Consider the following 21,591-nt stretch of genomic DNA (forward strand, 5'->3'; position numbering starts at 1 on the left):
ACATGAGCACATACGTGATATATTGTGTGCGTGTGCGTGCGTGTGTGTGCGTGCGTGTGCGTGTGTGTGCGTCACAGAGGTCCTACAGGCAGACGGAGCAGCTCAGAGAGAGCTGCTACGGGACGGTTACAGACACTCCAGAGCTGCTGCACGCCTCCTACCTCAAAGACGTCTACAGCCAGGTGTGTGTGCGTGTGTGTGTGTCTGTGTGCGTGCGTGTGTGTGTCTGTGTGCGTCTGTGTGTGTCTGTGTGCGTGTGTGTACGGTTAGGGTTCCCATCACATCAGTGGGACTTCCTGTCCCCTCTGTCCTCACAGAAGAAGTACAGGGACGAGGCGGAGCGTCTGAAGGGACGCCGCAGCCTGATCGCAGAGACAGCGGAGACGCAGCGAGTCAGAGCCAATCAGAGACACGTCAGTTCTGTGAGGCTCCTCCCGCTCGCAGCTCTTATTCCACGCCGCTCGCATGAGTCACAACCGTCATTTCCTGCGTACGTCCTTCTGTCCCCAGCTGCACTACTCCTGGGACTCAAAGCTGATGAGAGGCCTCATGTCCTCCGTCACGGAGACGCCGGAGCTCGTCCTCGCCAGGGAGAACGCCAAGAGGATCAGTGACGTGCGTGTTAATCGCGTGTGGACGCAGGAGGAGGCGCTCTGCTCCCTTTAACTCTCGGCTCTGCTCAGGTCTGCTACAGGGAGGAGGTGGGCCGAGGAACCGCCGTCGCCAACACGCCGGAGATGGAGCGCGTCCGACGCAACCAGGACAACGTCAGCTCGGTGAGGACACGCGCACACACACACGCGCGCGCGCGCACACACACACGCGCACACTCTCGACTAAAGGTCGTCTCCTGTCCGTCTCGCAGGTGAAGTACAAGCAGAGTTCTGTGAAGGCCTCGAGTGTGGCCGTGACTCCAGAACTGGAGCGAGTCAGACAGAACCAGGACAACATCAGCTCGGCAAGACACACACACACACACAGACACACACAGACATACACAGACACACACAGACACACACTCCTTCTCAGAGTGACGTCACACGTTGCACCGTGTGTGTGTGTGCAGGTGAAGTACCGGCGCGGGCTGCAGGAGATGAAGGGCCTCAGCAGCAGCGAGCCGGACACACCCGAGTACCGGCGCGCCCGGAGGTCACAGGACTGCGTCTCCATGGTAGCGGCCCGGTAGCCACGCCTCCCCTCGCTACGGGAGGAGCTAACACGAGTGACGTGGCACCGCGGACGGAGCCCGAGGCACCGCTAACTAACGCCGACCAGCGGAGGACAGAGCTGTGTGTGTGTGTCTGTCTGTGTGTGTGTGTGTGTGTGTGTGTGTGTGTGTGTGTGTGTGTGTGTGTGTGTGTGTGTGTGTGCGCGCGTGTGTGTGTGTGTGTGTGTGTGTACACAGTAAAAGATTTTAACAAAAAACATTATCTGTGTGTGTTTTTTTTGCTCACTGACCAAATGCACCCTGACCTGTGTGTGTGTGTGTGTGTGTGTGTGTGTGTGTGTGTGTGTGTTGGCCCTCTTAAATATTTCCATGGCGTTTCCATGACGACGTGGTTCCTGCGCCCCCCCACAGGCCAAGTACCACGAGGACTTTGAGCGCGCGCGCGGCCGAGGCGGCACGCCGGGATTGGACGAGCCCGGCATGGAGCGCTACCAGAGAGCCAATCAGATGATGGGGGAGGCGGGATACGGCAGGGGGCCCCACCCACAGGCGATGGAGACGGACAGGCGACCGGGAGGCATCATCGTAGGTCAGTCACCTCGCCGCAATAAAGGAAAAGTGAAACCGTTTCAATCCATGTTTTAAAAATGCATGAAAACCGGCACATAATTAATCCCATTGGGATATTCTGTATTATTATTGCACTTGATTTCATGTCTTCAGTTTCTTCTTCTGTGGTTCTCTCTGTTTAGAACGTTCTCTCCTCCGGCCGTCAGCTGCTTTGCTTTCATACGTTATTTATTTTACTGTTTTCACACGTGCGGACCTCCTCTTATGATGACTCATATATTCTGTCTGTGATGATCTTAAATGCCCCCCACCCCCCCATCTGAAGACCTGAAGGTGTGGAGGACGGACCCGGGCTCCATCTTTGACTTTGACCCTCTGGAGGACGACATCCAGTCCAAGAGCCTCCGCAGGATGTCCGGTAGTTTAACAGAAAGCAAACGAGCGGCGAGAAGTTTTCTTCTTCTTATATGTTTGCAGAAGACGTTCATTTAAGGGACCAATGTACGTCCTCTTTGACTTTCCCTCCTCTCCTCGTCCCTCCCTCCCCTGTCAGAGCGCATTGAGCGCAGGCCTCTGTCCCAGCCGTCCGTCAGCTCGCTGACCTCTGACCTGTGGGACCGCAGCAGCGCCGACACTCCCGGTACCTCCCTCCTCGCGTGGCCTCCTCTCCCTCTCCCTCCTCTTCCTCCTCTCTAGCCTCACAGGTCGCTGGCGGCGGAGACGCACGCCCGCATGTCTTCCTCCTAACCCCGCCCCCCCCCACGACTAACTCCACGCTTGAGTCGCAGAACAGGAGGCTCCACCTCTCGACCAATCGGAGGACAGAAGGTCTCACGCTTCCTCTCCTCTCGTCTTCCTGTCCAGCTCCCGTCCTCCCTGGAGCGTACCACCATCAGGCCGTCCACATGCAGCAGCATCACCATGGTTACATGCACCAGACCAGCATGTCCTCCGTCAGGTCCGTCACCTCCCCGCCGCACGCCGCCGCCATGGTACGTTGGCTCCAGACGTCCGGAGGCTTCTCCTCGTCCTAAAGAACGTTAGAGGGATTTTTATGATCTGTGGTGACAAATGAGCTCACTGCCTTTTATAATGATGCATTAATGCACATTTATTTACATAATATGTGTTGAACTAAATACAACAAGCACTATAATTCAAGAGGGGACACTGGGAAATTATAATTGTGTCACATAATTGTAGAATATGAAATGGTCTTTTTTACATCTGATTTTATTGACAATTCCCATTTTTATTCTATTTCATTGTCATTTTGTTATTAAATTGTTTACAATAAAAGTTGAATAAATTAAATTAAAATTAAAGATAATTAATGCTGAATTCTTGTCAGAGTTTGATCAACTAATTATATTATATCACAACAGAAGAAATAATAGAAGTTCCTGAACAGCATGATACCTATAAAATGTAAAATAAGTAGATATGACATTATCAGAGCGGTGTGAATGAGCGTGCCCCCCCTCTCGCCCGCAGCGCGTGTACCGGGCGCTCTACGACTACGCCGCCCAGGACCACGACGAGGTCTCCTTCAGGGACGGCGACGTCATCGTCAACGCGCAGCCCATCGACGAGGGCTGGATGTACGGCACCGTGCAGCGCACCGGCAAGGCCGGCATGCTGCCCGCCAACTACGTGGAGTTCTGCAACTAGGGGACGGGGGTCAAATATGAATCAGGCATCAGTCAGCAGGACAAAGGTTATGATAAATATCTGAAGAGGTTATTAACCACCAGACTCCATTCACAAAAACAGTGATTAATCTCACAGAGCAAATAGCAACAAATCCTCAGAAAATCAGATTCTTCTTTGCACTAAAGTCCCAAATTAATTGAGAAAGTACTCAAACACTCAAATGATCCTTTTTGTTCACAAAACATATTTTTATATAAGTTAAGGACAGAAATGATGAGTCCGTAGATATTCCAATGTAGAAGATTGTGTTCTGAGAGGTTAAATCACTGTTTCTGTAAAGTAGTTCATAGAACTTCTAAACATCACAACTTTCCTGGCATGCGGTCGACGCGTTAAATATTCTACGCAGAGGAAACCAGATGCGTGAACAGAGGCAGGTTTGAGCCATTAGAAGCTTCTGGAACTGTTATTATTGACCTATTCTCCTTTTGTTTTTAAAGCAGAATCCAAATAAGAGGATTTTTCGAGTGGATAATTTATGTTCAGTTTAAATTCTAATGCGAAAACAGTAACTGAAAAAGTAAGGAATTAAAAAGACACAGATGAGTTCCTGCGTCACCGTGGAAACACACTGTTGAGACTCACCTGAGCACCGAGCGAAGATTCATCCGCTGCTGAAAGTAGTCCCCAGAAAAAGTTATCGTCCCATTTGTTGATGGATAAGAATAAATATATGGTTGTGTTTTTTAATATTTACGTCTTCAGGAGGAACCATCGGGCTTTGAGCTGAGAGCCGCAGACAGGAAGTCAGACCGCATTAAGGGATGGACCGTTTCCATGTCTTTTTAAATTTTAGTATTTTAAGGATGGAGGAGAATTAAAGAGTAACACGACCAAAGGGAGGAGTAAACAACAACAAGTGGAACCCTGTGTGGATCCTGATTGGTTAGATCTTCTTCTTTGAGGGTCACACACTAACTTTTGTGTCTGTGAAGGACTTCACCAACTCTCTTCTTCTGACTATATAACTCAGTTTAAGGTCCCAGAGTTCTGTACGTCGCAGACGGTTTTCATATCCCGTGTTTCAGGACATATTCAACCTGTTTGAGTTGTGTTTTTTAGGTTTGTTTGCTGTGCTTGTTGCATCCGACTAAAGAAACGTCACTCCGCCACAGTTTGTCATTCTAACTGAAGAGCATTTTTAATTCCATAAAAACTAGATGAAATAGAATATGATTTACTGAGTATTCATCTGTTAACTGTGTTGATTTTTATTACACAATCCTTTTTTTCTTTCTCGCTTTGAGGATTTATTTTTGGGCTTTTTTAATTTAGTATCTCACAGAAGTTCCTTTACATATTATTTGAAGTTATACATTTTCAGTTGTGTTTTGTTTGCCTTGTGATAATTACTGAGTGTGTCGTGTTATAGGAATAAAAAACAGATCATTAGAACAAGTAAAGTGGTTCTTCTCATTCATACTGTCTGTTGCATGTATATTCATTTATGTTTCATATTAATATAACTATATGCTAATTTTGATATATATTTAGGTATTAACTGGAATTACTTGGAACATTTAATGCATTTATTAATGCCAAAGTATGTTTAACACTCCAAAAACAATCCCTGTTTTGTCTTGTTGAAGAGTAAAAAGACAACTTCTAGAAAATATTTGGTGTATAAGTGTGTAATATTAACCACAGCCCTAAAATTAATAATAAATATTATTATTACCTTTGTTTTCCGGTCGGCTTATACTTCCGGTGTTTCGCTGAAATTGGTCCCCCGTGGATTTGTGTTCCCCCCCTAACAATTTAACCCGAACACAGAGTCCTGTAAATGTAAAAACCTCTTAAAATAAATACTCCTGAATCAACCGTGAGTCGGACTCCGATTATTTAACGTAACGACACCTGTCTATGACGTAAGCACCGCGCTTAAGGATCGAATGGGTAACAAACGTACGGGTTCTTCTGCGCATGCGTCGTGATAACAGAACCGGAAGCCCGGCTGTCCACACTGACTGAGAACGCACTGATTTCGCCCCCAAAATGATGAAGTTTCTCCCTAAACTGCTGCTGCTCGCGCTGTTCGCCTTCCCGGCGACCCTCCTCGTCAACGGTGAGTCTCGCTGCTCCCCGGTGTTAAGAAGTGTTCAGTTAGCAAATAATGTTCAATATGCTAGATTTAGCTAGCTTGGCTAACTAGCTGCTGTGGATGAAATTTAAGAGGCCTTTCTCCATTTCACGTGTGCTAGCTGAAAGTAACCGGGGGAATAAAGGGGACTATTTTCACTCACTCGGTGCGTTTACGAAATATTGAAATGCAGCGCTGTCTTATTTTTAATGTTTTAATCGACGTAACGTTATATGATAGTGTGCAACATACGTGCCGTTTCTCCCCCTGCTAGACTGACGTGTCCTTAGCCCGTTAGCAGTTAGCCTCGAAGCTAAGTAGCTCTGTTAGCCTTCAAGCTAGGTAACGTTAGCTCTGTTAGCCTTCAAGCTAGGTAACGTTAGCTCTGTTAGCCTTCAAGTAAGTAGCTCCGTTGGCTGCCACTTTCGTTGCCCGACACGTTACACCTTAAACTTAAACATTCTCAAGTAACTGCGTATATATTCATAGTAATCTATATGCATCTGTAAATGTTTATCTAAACTGGCTAATGTTTCATGTTAGGATAACTAGCCTAGCTTTAACAGCTAACATTAAGGCTCATGCTGTATTTTAAACCACTACGAAGAGTAGTGATTAACACACTACGTGTTACTGTATATGATGATACACTGATGGATGAAGTGCTGAATGATGATAAACTGATGGATGAAGTGCTGAATGATGATACACTGATGGATGAAGCGTTGCTCCTTCAGGGACGGGGGCGAGCGCCCAGGACCTGATGGAGGACGAGGAGACGGAGGCCGCGGACGAAGACGTTGTGGACGACGTGGCGACTGAAGACGAGGACGACGAGGCGGAAGTGGAGGACGACGAGAACGTGGAGCTGGTGACGGATTAGATATCTCACTCCTCTGGCGCTGAGAGTCATTCTCACTCCTCAGCTTCTTTCCTTCTTCTTGTTCCTGGCAGCTCGTTACATTTGTGAAGCTGATGACGTTTCACTTGAAGCACGTTGATGAAGATGAGGATGAAGATGTTGATGATGAAGACGAAGCTGCTGCTGAAACAAACTTGTTTGTTTACAGACGGAAGAAAAAGAGGAAGAGGAGGAGGCGTTGGTCGGAGAGGTGAAGGCGTCCCCCAACGCAGACACCACCATCCTCTTCGTCAAAGGAGACGGTAAGGTCCCTCCATGCTTCCTTATCTCCTTAAGCAAAGGAAACAAGTGATCAAATAAAGCTTTATTTTATTTTACATCCCGTCCTTTGGTAGTAAAGTCATATTCACGTTCATTCAAAGCAGCCGTGTGACGCCGGAGAGAAGACGATATTTCAGCTGTTTACCGGCAGAATGAACTCTTCATCTCCTCCTCCTCCTCCTCCTCTTCTCCTTCAGACTTCCCTGCCAACGAAATCGTGAAGTTCCTGCTCGGTTTCTCCAACAAAGGACCAGAGAACTTCGTGGTGGAGTCTCTGGACGCCTCCTTCCGTTACCCACAGGTACCACGACCTTTAACCTCTCCGTGATGCGTTCAGGGACCATTACAACTGTACGGCGATGTGTTCATGGGTAATATGTAAAATGTAGTTTTAGTGATAAACTTTTCCTTTTAATATAAAATAGCAGATATGAATTATTATGCGTTAAGCTTCTTAAACTATAAGAACATTCTTTACAGCATTAAAAAGACGACATGAACAATTGATACAATTTCTAAATGTATCAATGTTTTATTCCCTTTTTAAAGAGAAAACTACTGTAGATGACTCGAGCAAAGTGAAAGTAGTCGTTATTATTTCTCACGATGATGTAATCGGCGCTCCTCTCTGGCCCCGCCCCCTTCCCTTTAGGATTACCAGTTCTACATCCAGAACTTCACGGCGCTGCAGCTCGGCATCGAGGTTCCCGCCAGCCGGCAGGCCACCTTCGAGTACTCCTTCATCCCCGCCGAGCCCATGGGGGGGCGGCCCTTCGGCCTGGTCATCAACCTCAACTACAAGGACGCCAACGTAAGCCCCGCCCCCCCATGGGGATAGATTTGATTGGTTTGAAGTGTTTTCGTCTTTACGTTCCTCACTTCAGGTTTTATGGGATGAAACTTTGAGTTGTTGACGCGTTAGAACTTGTTTTGTTTCTGGACGTATTGTGGAAGTTTAACTTGTTAGTCAAACATCTCGAGTCTCTGACGCCCACAGAAGGGATTCGTTTTCATCGGAGTAACCAGAGCGCACATCGGCGTCCCGAGGCGTCCTCACTCGTCCCTGAAAGTCTCTAATGAGTAAAAGTTGTCTTCTCGTAGGGGAACATCTTCCAGGACGCCGTGTTCAACCAGACGGTCACCATCACGGAGCGCGAGGACGGACTGGACGGAGAGACGTAAGCGTCCACGCCGCCTCACCTCCGTCTCACGTCCTGCTCCCTCACTTACTCCTCTTCCTCGTCTCTGCAGCATCTTCCTCTACGTCTTCCTGTCGGGCCTCGGGCTGCTGGTCGTCGTCGGGCTTCACCAGCTGATCGAGTCCAGGAAGGTACAGATGTGGACTCCAGTCAGACGCCGCAGCATCTGTGTCGGTCACGTGACGACGATGTCATCGTTTCTGAGCAGCTCAGAGTTGGACGTCGAGCAGAATCTGTGTCCTCACGTCTGACTCTTTGTCCTCAGAGGAGACGCCCAGCGCCAAAGGTGGAGATGGGGACCTCCAGCCACAACGACGTGGACCTCAGCTGGATCCCTCAGGAGACCCTCAACCAGATCAGTAGGGCTCCTCTCCTTCTGTCTCTCCCTTTGTCTCCTTCTGTCTCTCTGCTTCTTCTGGAAGTTGATCCTCATGATGAATATTTGAAAGCATCTAAAAGGCTTCAGAGGTTTTGTAGAGAACATAAAGATATAAAGTGACATTCTTTTGTTGCTCGGACGCTTTCATCTCTGCTGCCGTTTTTCTCGCAGAATCAGCTGTTCTCTCCCTGTTTGACCTTTAACCTCCGCTCTGCATGAGGGTCACTCACTGTTTCTCTCTCATGTTTCCCTGCGTCTCCAGTGCAGAGTCGCAGAGGTGAGATGTGTGTGTGTGTGTGTGTTGCTTAAGAGATGAAATAACTAATGAACAACACGCAGCAAAACGTCTTCAGCCTCCGTTTAAACAGAATGAAACATCTTCATCACGGAGGTGACTTCTCTTCTCTTCTTCTCTCCAGACAAAGCGTCTCCCAGAAGATCTCCTCGCAAGAGGAACCAGAAACGCTCAGCCGGCTCGGACGAGTGACGGTCGCCATGGCGACGGTCCACAGAGGACGGATGAAGACGGGACGAGTGGGGACTCGTTCCACTGAGAGACTTTAAACACACAGGGATCATGTGACTGGTTTTATCTGCTCGTTTCCTCTGTGGGAGACACAGCGTTGATGGATTCATTCCATCCAGAGGAAACGAGCTTCTGCTTTCATTTTGTTTTTTAAATGTGCAGGAAATAAAGTTTGATTTGATGTCGTCTTTGTTTGTTCTGATAAGTGTTTACGACACATTGATGTATAAACGTATTATAACTTAATAGTTGAAGTAGGAAAACAAACTTTAAAATGAAAAGAACTAAATAATCAAGTCACTTTTGAGACGATTGTTTCACTTTTATTATTAATTTCCTGCTGCAATAATCAGACTTTAATCATACAAGTATGTCAGCAAAGTAATACATGGAGGGACTAAATATACTGTTAGAAACAGAAGCACCTGATATTATCTCATTAAACATTTGAAGTAGAAATCTGCTAAAATAATTATTCATATTTTCCTTATTTGTCTCTTAAACGTCTACTTGAACATTGTGACACATAAAGATGAAGATTAAACATCTAAACGATAATTATTGATTCCATCTGCAACACCACAAGTCCCAGAGAGCTGTGGACCCCCCAGAGTCCAGACCAGCTCAGGTACCCCTCACCTGCTCCACCTGCATCTACACCCACATGAACCACCATCAGCTGCACAGACTGAACTATGTGGTGAGCAGAGAGGAAGGTTCTCCACCAGGAGGAGACTCTCCCTCCTGCAGAGAACACAGAGACACTGAGGAACCAGAACAGGAATCAGAATCATGCCAGAGTACAAACCCAAACCCAGGATAAAGAGGTTCAGTGAATGTGGTGCTGACGGTGTGGAGGTGGATCAGTGTGTCAGAGGAGACTCTGTAGAAGGACAGAGAGCCAGCAGGACAGTCCACATACACTGCTACTCTACCAGAGGAGGAGGAGATGGAGGAGGAGGAGGAGATGTGTGTTTGTGTGTCATTGTGAAAGACATAGTAACCTTTATCAGAGCGGATCAGACTCCAGGACTGATCATTGTATCCAAACAAACTGTCATTACTGACTCCTTTCCTCTTGATTCCTCTGTAACTCACTGATACATCAACGTCTCCTCTCCACTCGACCTCCCAGTAACAGCGACCAGTCAGACCAGTTCTACACAGCAGCTGATCCCGGGAGTCAAATCTGTCTGGATGATCAGGATACGACTGACCCTCCTTCACACGTGTCACCTTCCTGTTGTTGTCAGACAGTTTGAGTCTTTTGTTTACTGTGTTTGTGTCGATTGTGAGTTCACAGGAATCTGATGAGAGAACAAGACACAATACAGCTGCAGTTATTAATCATGTGTTCATCTACTGACACGTTGATGATGACGTCACAGAGGTGAATGAGTGATGTCACAGTGTGAAGATGGTTGAATCTTCATGAATCAAAGCACACTTACACTTCCTCAGACCTGGTCTCAGCCATCGGACTCCATCAGGCTCCACCCTGAAAGGAGGAGGGGGGTCAGAGCAGCATGGAGACGTGGACATTACATCACACACAGCTTTGTCCTTCATGTCCACATGGAGCACCTCTTCTTCTTGTGATTGGCCGATGACCACAGCTCATCACGTTCACTCATTCATCTATTATTATTATTATTGTCAGCATCATTCTGACCGTCAGCTTCTATTTCACACTCAGTTTCCTTCAGCAGTCAGTGAATAAATGTTTAAACCTCATCAGGTGGTTTCTTTGTCCACTTGTGGTTCAGTGACAACAAGCTGTGAACACAACATGTGACATGTGATCGTCTTCTACAGTAGTTCTGTAACATGAGATCTAGCAGCTGCTTCCACATCCAGCAGGTTCACGTCAACATGAAGGTTCCTCAGGAGTCTCTGTGTCACCTGATGGACCAAGTCCACTATTGTCTCTCTTCGGTCTCCAGCATCTCCTGAGGAGAACATCTTGTCCTTTCTCAACGTGTCATTTTGTCCTCGTGAGACGTCATCAGTCGCAGCCCGAGTCCTGTTCCAATTCTAAAGTCCACATCTGGCCGAGAACCGTCATAATACCCAGATGTGACTCGAGCCCGCCCATTTGACCCAGAATGCATCGGAGCAGGCTGCTCTGTTCAAATATCCCAGAATGCATTTCACCTCAGCAACAGTGAACGATGCCAGAGGGTCACAGTTTATAAATACTACTAACGTTATATTTAAGTCTAATCCACATTTCTGCGGTCGGTTTGTCGACATTCAGCCTCGGTATCGATTTGCTGGATGTGGGAGATGTGAGGTTTAGTTAACGGGACCATCAGACTCTTCTCAGCCGGTTCTCAGGGAGTCTTCTGTGAAATGACCCGCTGGTCTCCACGTCTCCGTACCGGTTACACCTGAGATACAACTAGAACCGCAGGGTTGGTGGTTCCAGTCCCGGCTGCTCCGTGTCCCATGTCAAAGTGTCCCTGAGCGAGACACCTGACGTTTGTTGGAGGACAGATTCATAACTTCATGTTTAAATTGAACTTGTCTGTCTCCATCATTGTGTATTAAAACTAACGATTCTTTAATTAAAGGACAAGCGGAGACGTCATCGAGACTCCAAACCGGCAGCAGGCTCCTGGTCCTCGTACGTGGTTAACTGAGTTAGCCGGATCATCTTCAGGATGAGATGATGTCGTTCAGGCTTTTCGGTTCCCTGAAGCAGGTTTGTCTAAATCACCACAGCAACACATGGAAACACTTGAAGCTGCTCCGGTTCATCTGAGCTGCTGGATCAGTTCATCACTCCTCATTGATGAAGGAGCGACATCAGTTAGATCAACGTTTTATAGGGAGAGACTTCTATGACATCACAGAGACCCGTTTAGCCGCCATGACGTCCTGTACGAGCGCTGCAGATGCTGAGGACCAGAATCATTTATTTACAAGAAGATTCCCCGTTACGTTACGTGATGAACACCACACGCTGCAGCCGGGCTGTGAAAGTGGAAACGTGAGACTCCGTAAAGGACGTAGTTAGCGGACCAATCGCAGCCTGGTGCGCTGCGGGAGGCGTCGCTTTAGACGCAAGGACGCAAGGGCGTCTTGCGTCTGCGTCGCTCTGAAAACGTAAGTAAGTCCCAAAACTATTTTGGGACTTACTTACGTTCCTCTGTCTTTTGCTGCAGTAGCGTGTTGCTTTTCTGTCTAATTACGGGTTCATACTCGTTGGCTTGCATTAATATGTGCAGCTCAATAGGGCTGAATATATTGTTTGTGGTGGTTGTCATGGTAACTCGTAGCATCATGGATCCATTCATGCTGCCTTCATACTGTGATGCTGCACGCGCTCAACTCTGAGTCAACCTACTCGACTTGATTGAACCAACAGCTGTTCTGAACCCAGAAACTCAGAGTTTAGTTTGTTAAACCTCCTACTTGAAACGGACACCAGGTCCACCATCAGCTGTTGGTTCTTCACTGAGCGTCTGTGGCCGACTGTCACCTGTAGCTTCAACAAGTCCACTCTGATCATCCAGGGAACCGTCTCTCAGTGCAAAGCACCAAAACCAGGAGAAGCTGAACTCCTTTAAAACACCAAACGTTCCTCCTGTGATGATCCATCAAGACGCTTTGAACTGTTTCTACTGTTTGTCTCTTAATAGTAATGTCTGGACTAAAGGACAAACACACACTGGAGGCAGATGACCAGCTGCACAGTGTTGTTTGATAAGAGCCCACAAACCTGCAGCGTGACCACGTTGACTCATATCAACCCACCATGATGGCGTCAGCGTGTCAGGAGACACTGTCCTCTCTTATAACAACAAGCCTTTCATCAACTTCCTCCCTGTTCAGGCTCATCCTGGCTACTGATCCTCACTACTTCTGTCTGTGTTGATGGTCTCATGTGGGACGCAAACAGTTGGATGAGTCTCTGGTGGTTTGAGGTCAGCTTGGTGTGTCAGGGTCTTATTAACCAGGCTGACAGTGGGACAGAGAAAAGGTTTCCAGCTCCTCTACAGACTGATGGTCTGTGGCTGCAGCCTCTTCATACCTGAGAGTCTCCAGTCTCCAGTGAGGATCCTCCAGTCCAGCAGACAGCAGCTTCACTCCTGAGTCTCCTGGATGATTGTAGCTCAGGTCCAGCTCTCTCAGATGGGAGGGGTTGGAGCTCAGAGCCGAGGCCAGAGAAGAACAGCCTTCCTCTGTGATCAGACAGCCTGACAGGCTGCAGACACACAACACAACACACATGTCACATGATCTGAGGGGCTGGAGGGGCACTGCAGGACTGGTTTACTATCAGGTACTGAGGGGTCACATTAACATTGTTACTGATGGTCTCTATTTGTAACATTATATTGAAGATAATTTCTACATGTTCATGGAAATATGTGGAAAACACAATTTTGATTTAAATCAAGCAGAAAGAATCTTATGAAGGTTACAAATCCATTACCATTGGATTAAATAAAGACACCAAGTGGACATTGATTGAATCCTGACCTGAGAGTCTCCAGGTCACAGTGTGGACTCTCCAGTCCAGCAGACAAGATCTTCACTCCTGAATCCTGCAGGTGGTTGTTACTCAGGTCCAGCTCTCTCAGACTAGAGGACTGAGAGCTGAGGACTGAGGACAGAACTTCACAGCTTCTCTCTGAGAGGTTACAGCCACTCAGTCTGAAGAGACAACAAACAAAATAACATTTGTATTCACATTAAATCCTCTGATGAGTTTGGACTAGAATACGATCAGTAAGAACAAAAAGGAAAACATGTTCAGTGAAAGTGTTTACGATTATTTTGTCCTACATTAAACAAGGACGTTTATTGTGCTCTACTGTTTACAGGAATTACTGTGGTATCAATATCCGGATGAGGCAGCGATATTTAATGTTGTTTATTAGTTAAATACAAAGTTAGGCTTCTCTATCCTCCATCTGACTCCTTCCAAAGAAAGATAGAGAACAAAGTGAGTGTGAATGAGGAATGGATCTTCATCAAATCAGAAATAATCAACCATCACACAGCAGATCATCACTGTAGAGACACACATTAAGATCTTCCGTCTCTTTCCCACCTCTACTTTTCATTCATTCATTGAATGAAACAGGACATCACAAAGCCTGAATTACAGGAACAACAGGATGAACATGTGATGTTTTATCGTGAAAGAACATTGCTATTTTCAAGCTGCTGTGTAGTAAATATGTCTTGTCTACAAGGTTCTTATGATGTAATGGAAACATACATACATTCACAAAAAGGGCTTTTAGACCCAAGTTTTGTCTCTAAAATTAGTTCCCCCGGTTCCACAGTTCCATAAACACATCATTAAGGACACATTAACTTAATCTGACCTGAGAGTCTCCAGGTCACAGTGTGGACTCTCCAGTCCAGCAGACAAGATCTTCACTCCTGAATCCTGCAGGTGGTTGTTACTCAGGTCCAGCTCTCTCAGACTAGAGGACTGAGAGCTGAGGACTGAGGACAGAACTTCACAGCTTCTCTCTGAGAGGTTACAGCCACTCAGTCTGAAGAGACAACAACAACAACGATATTATTTATGCTAAAATTAAATGCTATTTGATGAGGAGTTTTGACTAAAATACATCATTAAGAGCAAAGAAAATGTGTTCACAATTCTTTTGTTTTACTTTAAACAAGAGAAATAAATTCATAGTTCTCTGTTGTTGACAGGAAGTACGATAGTATTGACATCAGGACCAGGCAGAGATATTTACTGCTGTTTGTAAGAGCTAAATACAACGTGAAGCTTCTCTGTCCTCTGACTTGTTTTAAAGAAAGAAAACTAAGAAAATTTGAACATTAAGTAGAAAAGACGGCAGCGTGTTGAAGTCCTGATGTATGAATCTGACTCTCTGTACTTACAGAACTTTGTTGGAGGCTTTGACCACCGGCAGCAGCCTCAGAAGAGCCTCCTCTGAAGCAGAGTATTTCTTCAGGTCAAACACCTCCAGATCGTCTTCTGATGACAGTAAGATGAAGGCCAGAGCTGAACAATCAGCAGGAGACAGTTCTTCTGAGTAGAGACTTCCTGAACTAAGGGACTGTTGGATCTCCTCCACTAGAGAATCATCATCCAGTTCATTCAGACAGTGGAACAGATTGATGCTTTTCTCGGGAGACACCTTCTCACTGATCTTCTGCTGGATGTACTGGACTGTCTCCTCATTGGTCTGTGAGCCACTTCCTGTCTGTGTCAGCAGACCTCGTAGGAGAGTCTGATTGGTCTCCAGGGAAAGACCCAGGAGGAAGCGGAGGAACAAGTCCAGGTGTCCATTAGGACTCAGTAAGGCCTCGTCCACAGCTCTCTGGTAGAGACACGTTGGGTCAGGATTGACTTTAAAGTGTTTAGACTCCAGGGAGGTTGTTTGTTCTCCTGACAGCAGATTGACACCAGAGCTGAAGAAGGTCAGATGGACATGAAGAGCAGCCAGAAACTCCTGAACACTCAGATGGACGAAGCAGAAGACCTTGTCCTGGTACAGTCCTCTCTCCTCTCTGAAGATCTGAGTGAACACTCCTGAGTACACGGAGGCTGCTCTGATATCGATGCCACACTCTGTCAGGTCGGATTCATAGAAGATCAGGTTGCCTTTCTGCAGCTGATCAAAGGCCAGTTTTCCCAGAGACTCGATCATCTTCCTAATCTCTGGACTCCAGTGAGGATCCGTCTCAGCTCCTCCATCGTACTTGACCTTCTTCACTTTGGACTGAACCACCAGGAAGTGGATGTACATCTCAGTCAGGGTCTTGGGCAGCTCTCCTCCCTCTCTGGTCTTCAACACCTCCTCCAGAACTGTAGCAGTGATCCAGCAGAAGACTGGAATGTGGCACATGATGTGGTGGCTCCGTGAGGTCTTGATGTGAGAGATGATCCTGCTGGCATGCTCCTCATCTCTGAACCTCTTCCTGAAGTACTCCTCCTTCTGGGGGTCAGTGAACCCTCTGACCTCTGTCACCATGCCGACGCACTCAGGAGGGATCTGATTGGCTGCTGCAGGTCGTGTGGTGATCCAGAGGCGAGCAGAGGGAAGCAGCTTCCCCCTGATGAGGTTTGTGAGGAGCACATCCAATGAGGAGGACTCTGTGACATCAGTCAGGATCTCATTGTTGTGGAAGTCCAGAGGAAGTCGACACTCATCCAGACCGTCAAAGATGAACACGACCTGGAACTCTTCAAACCGGCAGATTCCTGCTGCTCTGGTTTCACTGAAGAAGTGATGAACAAGTCCCACCAAGCTGAACTTCTTCCCTCTCAGCACATTCAGCTCTCTGAAGGTGAATGGAAATGTGAACTGTATGTCCTGGTGGTGTTTGTCTTCAGCCCAGTCCAGAGTGAACTTCTGTGTTAAGACTGTTTTCCCAATGCCAGCCACTCCCTTAGTCATCACGGTTCTGATTGGTTCCTCTCCTCCAGCTGAGGCTTTGAGGAGGTCTTCTTGCCTGATGGTTGTTTCTGGTCTGGCTGGTCTCCTGGATGCTGTTTCAATCTGTCTGACCTCATGTTCTTGATTGACCTCTGCAGTCCCTCCCTCTGTGATGTAGAGCTCTGTGTAGATCTCATTCAGAAGGGTTGGGTTTCCTGCTTTAGCGATCCCCTCAAACACACACTGGAACTTCTTCTTCAGGTTGGATTTGAGTTCACGCTGACAAACTGCAGCATGAAGTCCTGGATGAAGACAACAAAGAAGATCAATGAGTCAAAGAATAGATGTCAACATGTCCTCTCCTCAGAGAATGACTATGAATATATTCTGTCCGTCTCTTGAGACATTAGTGAAGATCTCATTTATCAGCATCTGTAGAGAAATCCTCTTACTGCTCTGCAGACAGTCAGCCAGCTGCTCTGAGCTCTCCTGGTCCTCTCTGTGGAGGAACATGAACCATCAGCTCACATGGTGTTTGGACCATCAACACCAATACAACATTAGTTAAAGATATTGGCTTCTGTCATGATTGATCACCATGGAAACCAGATGCTGAAGACTGTCGAAGATGACGGACAGTTTATTAGTTGAGTGACAGTTTGAGTTGTTTTTAGTTGTTCTAAAAACAACGTCTGCAGACCTCTGCATCTGATAAAGTCTTATGGAACTTCTCCAAACCTCTTCAGTCCGTCCTCTGACCTCTAGAAGTCTCCTTAGACCTTCTGAAACTAGTCTTTGGACCTTTTCACAGAGTCTACTGACGATACTTTGTCCAAACCTCTGCATGGAGTCCAGAGACCACGTCAGCTGGTCCACAGAGCACTGAGTTCATTCTAATCACATGATCAGTCCCAGTCATCTGTCTCCAGATGCGACCTCTGCTGATCCTGATGTGGAGGAACTAGCTCACATTGTGTTTACATCTGAGGATGTTTACAGTTAGTGATTCACACTTTAACACTCACAGACCAGTTAGATGAAGATAATGAGTTCTGTCATAATGGATCGTCATGGAAACAACACTTTAAACAATGAACGACCATTTCTGTGATTCATGACTGAGGATTAAAACAGTTCATCTGTTTAAGAACTTACTCTGGGTCATAAGAACGGCGTCCATCTTTGAAGTCAATTGATCGACCTTGAGACTGATCATCTTTGAAGTCAATAAATCGACCTTGAGACTGATCATCTTTGAAGTTAATCCATCGACCTTGAGACCGATCATCTTTGAAGTCAATTGATCGACCTTGAGACCGATCATCTTTGAAGTCAATTGATCGACCTTGAGACCGATCATCTTTGAAGTCAATTGATCGACCTTGAGACCGATCGCTCTTCATGGACAAACATCTGGGTTCAGCAGACTTTCCTCTCTGCTGATGTGACCTGAAAGAAACACTCAGATTACATCATCACATCATCATCTAATCATGAAGCATCAGCTCACATGGTGTCCGTCCTCAGAGACCAAAATAAGGTAAAGGTCCATGACGTGAGGTCTGGATGTGGACCACATGAGTCCCTGTAGTGGTTTAGGTCTACTGGTTCTGCTGGTCCCAATGAGAATCAACAGCTCAGTCTTTCAGCTCACTGTTTGGTTTAGTCCCAACAGGTCTCACCAAGTCCTCCATGGAGCTCTCCCTCTCTCACAGGACACTGCTGAAGGGCCCTGGAGCAAGAAACCCAGAACCTCCACCAGAGAGTCTGGTAGAAACACCTCATCATCAGCCTGAGACCCTCACCTTGCATCAACAGAGGGACCATCTTTGAATTTCATAGGAGGATTCATAGACCGGTTACTCTTCATGGACACACAGCTGGGTGCAGGTTCAGGTCCTGGTCTCTGATGGGTCCTGGTCACACATGTAGAAGCAGAGTCAGTGAGTCAAAGACGTTGGGACATGGAGACGAGTGGAGGACAGTTGGAGATGGTCCTCTCACCTCTGAGCTTTGGTCTGGCTGTCATGTTCCCCACACAGAGGAGCTTCAGAGGGACGGACTCCGTCCTCTGGGTCCTCAGCCTGATTCATAGCAGAGTCCACACCTTCACAACCACCTGCTGGGAGAACTCACACATTATGACCTTCATCAGGACAAACACACAGAGCTCATTCACCTCAACACTAAAACTCTCATGAGACACTGTCCAGTAAGAGGACACACTGTGGTTACCATGGTAACACGGGGAAGCCTTGTCTTTACACTCTAAAAGTGACTAAATGTGTTTAAAGCAGATGAAGAAATGAACATGAAGCTTTGTGGACTTAAAGGACTGAAGCAGCAGGTGAGACAAACAGAGCGTCTCTCAGGTGTGTTTGAGGAGCAAAGGCCCAGGTGAGCTCTGTGGTCCCTGCTGGGTCCTAGTGCCCCTCCGTCTGCTACCTTCCCCTCCTCATCAGTAACAGTCCTCACAGACCCCAGATCAGACTGAGCTCCTCTTCTTCATCATTCAGACCAACAGCAGCTCCTCTCTGCCTGCTCACACAGGCGCCATCTTGTTTCACAGCTTTAAACAATCACACGTTCACAACCATCAATGATCATTCAACCAATCACAGCTCCACTTACTGAGCTTGTAGACATGAACTTCCTCAGTGAGCAGCTCTCTTCTGTCCTCAGCAGGTCCGTGTAGAAAAGGAGCTCCGTGCTTCACTTCAGCTTCCATCAGACGGAGTGAAGCGAAGCAGCTTCTTATCTTTTATCAGAGAAGGTGTTTCCTCACGTCACCATCAAAGTACAAAGTCTGACTGGTTGACTGAGTGTCAGTGTGAGCCGTGTTCACAAAGGTCAAAGGTCCTCGACTAGTAGGGAACACGTGATGAAGCAGAAACCTTTGTAACAAATGTGGTGAAGAGTTTATGTTGAATAAAAACATCCACTAAGACAACAGAGTCAGAGTGTTTTTATTCTTCTCTCCACTTTGAGGATCTGGTTGAACCTGTTTGGGCGGAACAACTTACTCGTATCAGTCTGAAGCTGCGTGTTAAACCTTTTACCTTTATGACAAACTGCCGCTTCCTCACAAAGTACACGTTGTTACATTCAGGATTCTACTGAGGCTTCGTGCTACTTCCTCAACCCATGGCTCATACCTGCTGTGCAAAGGATTGTGGGTAAGAACAGGCAGTAAAGAAGCCTGCTTGCATACAGTAAAATGTGCCTGAATGTGACTAAGTGTTTTCATCTTAAAGTTCCTCCCTTTGTCCCATTTCGGTTATTGTTGTTAAATATATTTGCGTGTGGTGGGTTGCAGATATTTTAGGGGGCAGGTGCTCAAACCAAAACAAAAGGGGGCCCTTTTGTTTTGGCAAATTACTCAAAATTTGAGAGCGCAAATCAGGTTGATGCGAGCGAGCAGGAAGGTGAACTTTGTCGCTCGCGAGGAGAATCTCTGCTCACGGCCGAAGGTGTTTTCTACGCGCTCGCTGTTCTTTCTGAATGAATCCTTCACACGCTCAGCGCGCAGCGACGTGTCCTTGACGCCAGTCGGCTGGCGGTCGTTGTTGAACTTTGACCTCTGTGAGGTCATCCAGCGCACACAGCAATGGAGGACGTGTCGTCATTCAGGAACCTGTGTGTGTCTGTGTGTGTGTGTGTGTGTGTGTGTGTGTCTCTGTGTGCGTGTGTCTGTGTCTGTGTGCGTGTGTGTGTGTCTCTGTGTGTGTGTGTGTGTGTGTGTCAGTGTGTGTGTGTGTGTGTGTCTGTGGGTGTGTGTGGGTGTTTGTGTGTGTGTGTGTGTGTCTGTGTGTGTGTGTGTGTGTGTCTGTGTGTGTGTGTGTGTGTCTGTGGGTGTGTGTGTGTGTTTGTGTGTGTGTGTGTGTGTGTGTGTGTGTGTTTGTGTGTGTGTGTGTGTGTGTGTGTGTGTGTGTGTCTGTGTGTGTGTGTGTGTGTCTGTGTGTGTGTGTGTCTGTGTCTGTGTGTGTGTGTGTCTGTCTCTTTGTGTATGTGTGTGTGTGCGTGTGTGTGTGTGTGTGTGTGTCTGTGTCTGTGTGTCTCCTCCCCCATGTCTTTGTTTCCAGTCTGTTCTTCACAGGTGTGGTGAGTTGCTGCTGACGATGTGGGCGTGGCCAGCTGTTCCTCCAGCCAATCCAGCTCTGCTCTATAAAATGTTTGTTTGGGGGCGGGGCTTGTGTCTTGGCAGAGATTGAGTGACATTGATTGAGACATTGAAAGAATATATGGTTTATGTTGTTTGTTAAACGGTGGTCTATTGTCCACCCAGGTCTGTGTGTGTGTACTTACCCCAGGAGTGCTGTGGAGCAGGACCAGGTCAGATACCCTGGGGTCTACATGCACCCGTAGGTGCCTCTGTTAGAGACACTGCATTAGAAGCCAGCGGCTGTCGCCCAGTGTGTCGTAGCAGTGAGGTAAGCGGTGTGATGGGTCAGATCGTGGTAGGTCGGTTTAGAGCAGACCTGGGCATCGTACGGCCCGCGGGAGGATTCTGACCGGCCCGCGAAAGACCACATGACGTAGAAAAAAAAAACATATTTTCTAACTAAAAGCGCATTGCTTTTATTTTGAAGGCCATTTATTCTCACGGTGCACGTCAACTGTGCACGTGAAATGCGTGTGATTGACAGGTCACCCCTGAACTCTACCTTCTGTTTCAAACAAAGATGGACTATTTCCTCCTTTGCTGAAGTCAAAGGTAAACCTGTGTGTTTGCTTTGTGGGGAGCATGTCGCCGTGTTGAAAGAGTACAATTTGAAACGGCTTCACGAGACCGAACATGGCGATAAAGACAAAAACTCGACTGATGCCGAGCGAGCGCGGATCAACGGATTTACTAGCAAAGCTCGAAAAACCACACGGCTGTTTTACAAAGCTGCAGCCAGAGATGCAGCGACCAGAACCAGAACACGAAGCCATTCTGTGAGGGGCAGTTTGTGAAGGAGTGCGTGGTCGAGTCCAGAGGAAAAAGAAGCGTTCGAAACGTCCCGCTGTCCCGCCGCACCGGGACGAGGAGGGTGGAGGACATGGCGGGGAATCTGGAGTTTCAGCTGCAAGGTGACGCGTGAAGCTTTGGATGAGCGCCGTGACGTCCGTCACGCGGCCCGGCTGCTCAAGTCTCCCCGGTGGACGACGAGCGACTTCAAGCTTACGGAGGAGCCGGCAGCAATGCGGCCAATGAAAGGAACCACGACGGGGACGGATCTGTTCACCGGGGCAAACGCATGCAGGGACAAACCGGGACGCCAATGGGACAGACTGGCAGGGGTCACCACGGATGGATGTCCAAATCTGACTGGGAGGAATGTTGGGCTTTTGGAAAGAATGAAAGATAAAGCGAGTGAACTCGCCGCAGAGCAGGAATTGGTGTTCATACGTTGT

The 21,591-nt window shown here is 47.3% G+C and overlaps 3 protein-coding genes across 29 annotated transcripts in view; 2 read left to right on the forward strand and 1 right to left on the reverse strand.

Moving 5' to 3' along the window:
* The window catches only part of LOC120814841 (uncharacterized), a 35,943-nt gene extending 31,089 nt beyond the window's left edge, over window positions 1-4,854 (forward strand). For 7 of the 15 annotated variants that reach the window (XM_078096334.1, XM_078096336.1, XM_078096344.1 and 4 more), the window contains 11 exons: window positions 78-182; window positions 318-422; window positions 511-615; window positions 684-776; window positions 866-958; window positions 1,067-1,171; window positions 1,580-1,757; window positions 2,064-2,156; window positions 2,292-2,378; window positions 2,603-2,696; window positions 3,233-4,854. In XM_078096334.1, the coding sequence (XP_077952460.1) occupies window positions 78-182; window positions 318-422; window positions 511-615; window positions 684-776; window positions 866-958; window positions 1,067-1,171; window positions 1,580-1,757; window positions 2,064-2,156; window positions 2,292-2,378; window positions 2,603-2,696; window positions 3,233-3,473 (1,299 nt within the window). In that variant the 3' untranslated portion in view covers window positions 3,474-4,854. Of the gene's footprint in view, window positions 1-77; window positions 183-317; window positions 423-510; window positions 616-683; window positions 777-865; window positions 959-1,066; window positions 1,290-1,579; window positions 1,758-2,063; window positions 2,157-2,291; window positions 2,379-2,602; window positions 2,731-3,232 lie in introns of all 15 variants that reach the window. The other 8 variants (XR_013454205.1, XR_013454207.1, XR_013454208.1 and 5 more) reach the window with 5 other exon arrangements.
* A 295-nt stretch (window positions 4,855-5,149) lies between these two features.
* The window catches only part of ssr1 (signal sequence receptor, alpha), a 38,175-nt gene continuing 21,733 nt past the window's right edge, over window positions 5,150-21,591 (forward strand). For 2 of the 8 annotated variants that reach the window (XM_078096365.1, XM_078096372.1), the window contains exons 1-9: window positions 5,150-5,516; window positions 6,269-6,402; window positions 6,602-6,695; window positions 6,912-7,015; window positions 7,367-7,525; window positions 7,816-7,892; window positions 7,966-8,044; window positions 8,179-8,272; window positions 8,555-8,592. In XM_078096365.1, the coding sequence (XP_077952491.1) occupies window positions 5,447-5,516; window positions 6,269-6,402; window positions 6,602-6,695; window positions 6,912-7,015; window positions 7,367-7,525; window positions 7,816-7,892; window positions 7,966-8,044; window positions 8,179-8,272; window positions 8,555-8,592 (849 nt within the window). In that variant the 5' untranslated portion in view covers window positions 5,150-5,446. Of the gene's footprint in view, window positions 5,517-6,268; window positions 6,403-6,601; window positions 6,696-6,911; window positions 7,016-7,366; window positions 7,526-7,815; window positions 7,893-7,965; window positions 8,045-8,178; window positions 8,273-8,554; window positions 8,593-8,711; window positions 9,007-21,591 lie in introns of those variants that run through there. The other 6 variants (XM_078096366.1, XM_078096370.1, XM_078096367.1 and 3 more) reach the window with 5 other exon arrangements.
* Window positions 9,120-19,131, reverse strand: LOC120813207 (protein NLRC3-like). Of its 6 annotated transcripts, XM_078096351.1 has the most exons (13): window positions 18,826-19,131; window positions 18,199-18,316; window positions 18,000-18,110; window positions 17,576-17,643; window positions 17,432-17,467; window positions 17,350-17,395; window positions 16,647-16,693; window positions 14,693-16,496; window positions 14,161-14,334; window positions 13,307-13,480; window positions 12,855-13,028; window positions 10,270-10,316; window positions 9,120-10,125 (listed from the first exon to the last, which is right to left on the reverse strand). In XM_078096351.1, exons 1-13 carry the CDS (start codon window positions 18,920-18,922, stop codon window positions 9,512-9,514), a joined length of 3,510 nt encoding a protein of 1,169 aa, XP_077952477.1. In that variant the 5' UTR covers window positions 18,923-19,131; the 3' UTR covers window positions 9,120-9,511. The 6 variants fall into 6 exon arrangements, with proteins under 6 accessions (XP_077952477.1, XP_077952475.1, XP_077952476.1 ...); XM_078096349.1 differs by having other exon boundaries at window positions 17,350-17,467; XM_078096350.1 differs by lacking the exon at window positions 17,432-17,467 and having other exon boundaries at window positions 17,540-17,643.

The sequence above is a fragment of the Gasterosteus aculeatus genome, chromosome 21 (assembly GCF_964276395.1).
Source record: "Gasterosteus aculeatus chromosome 21, fGasAcu3.hap1.1, whole genome shotgun sequence".
Classification (NCBI taxonomy): Eukaryota; Metazoa; Chordata; class Actinopteri; order Perciformes; family Gasterosteidae; genus Gasterosteus; species Gasterosteus aculeatus.

Excerpts from the sequence above, each read along its gene's own strand:
- LOC120813207 (XM_078096347.1), bottom strand. The coding sequence starts at position 18,922 with ATGGAAGCTGAAGTGAAGCACGGAGCTCCTTTTCTACACGGACCTGCT. Across the intron at positions 18,111-18,198 it reads AGCCAGACCAAAGCTCAGAG|GACCCATCAGAGACCAGGAC; the intron begins GTGAGAGGACCA and ends ATGTGTGACCAG. Across the intron at positions 10,317-12,854 it reads TGGAGACTGGAGACTCTCAG|GGTGGAGCCTGATGGAGTCC; the intron begins GTATGAAGAGGC and ends TCCTCCTTTCAG.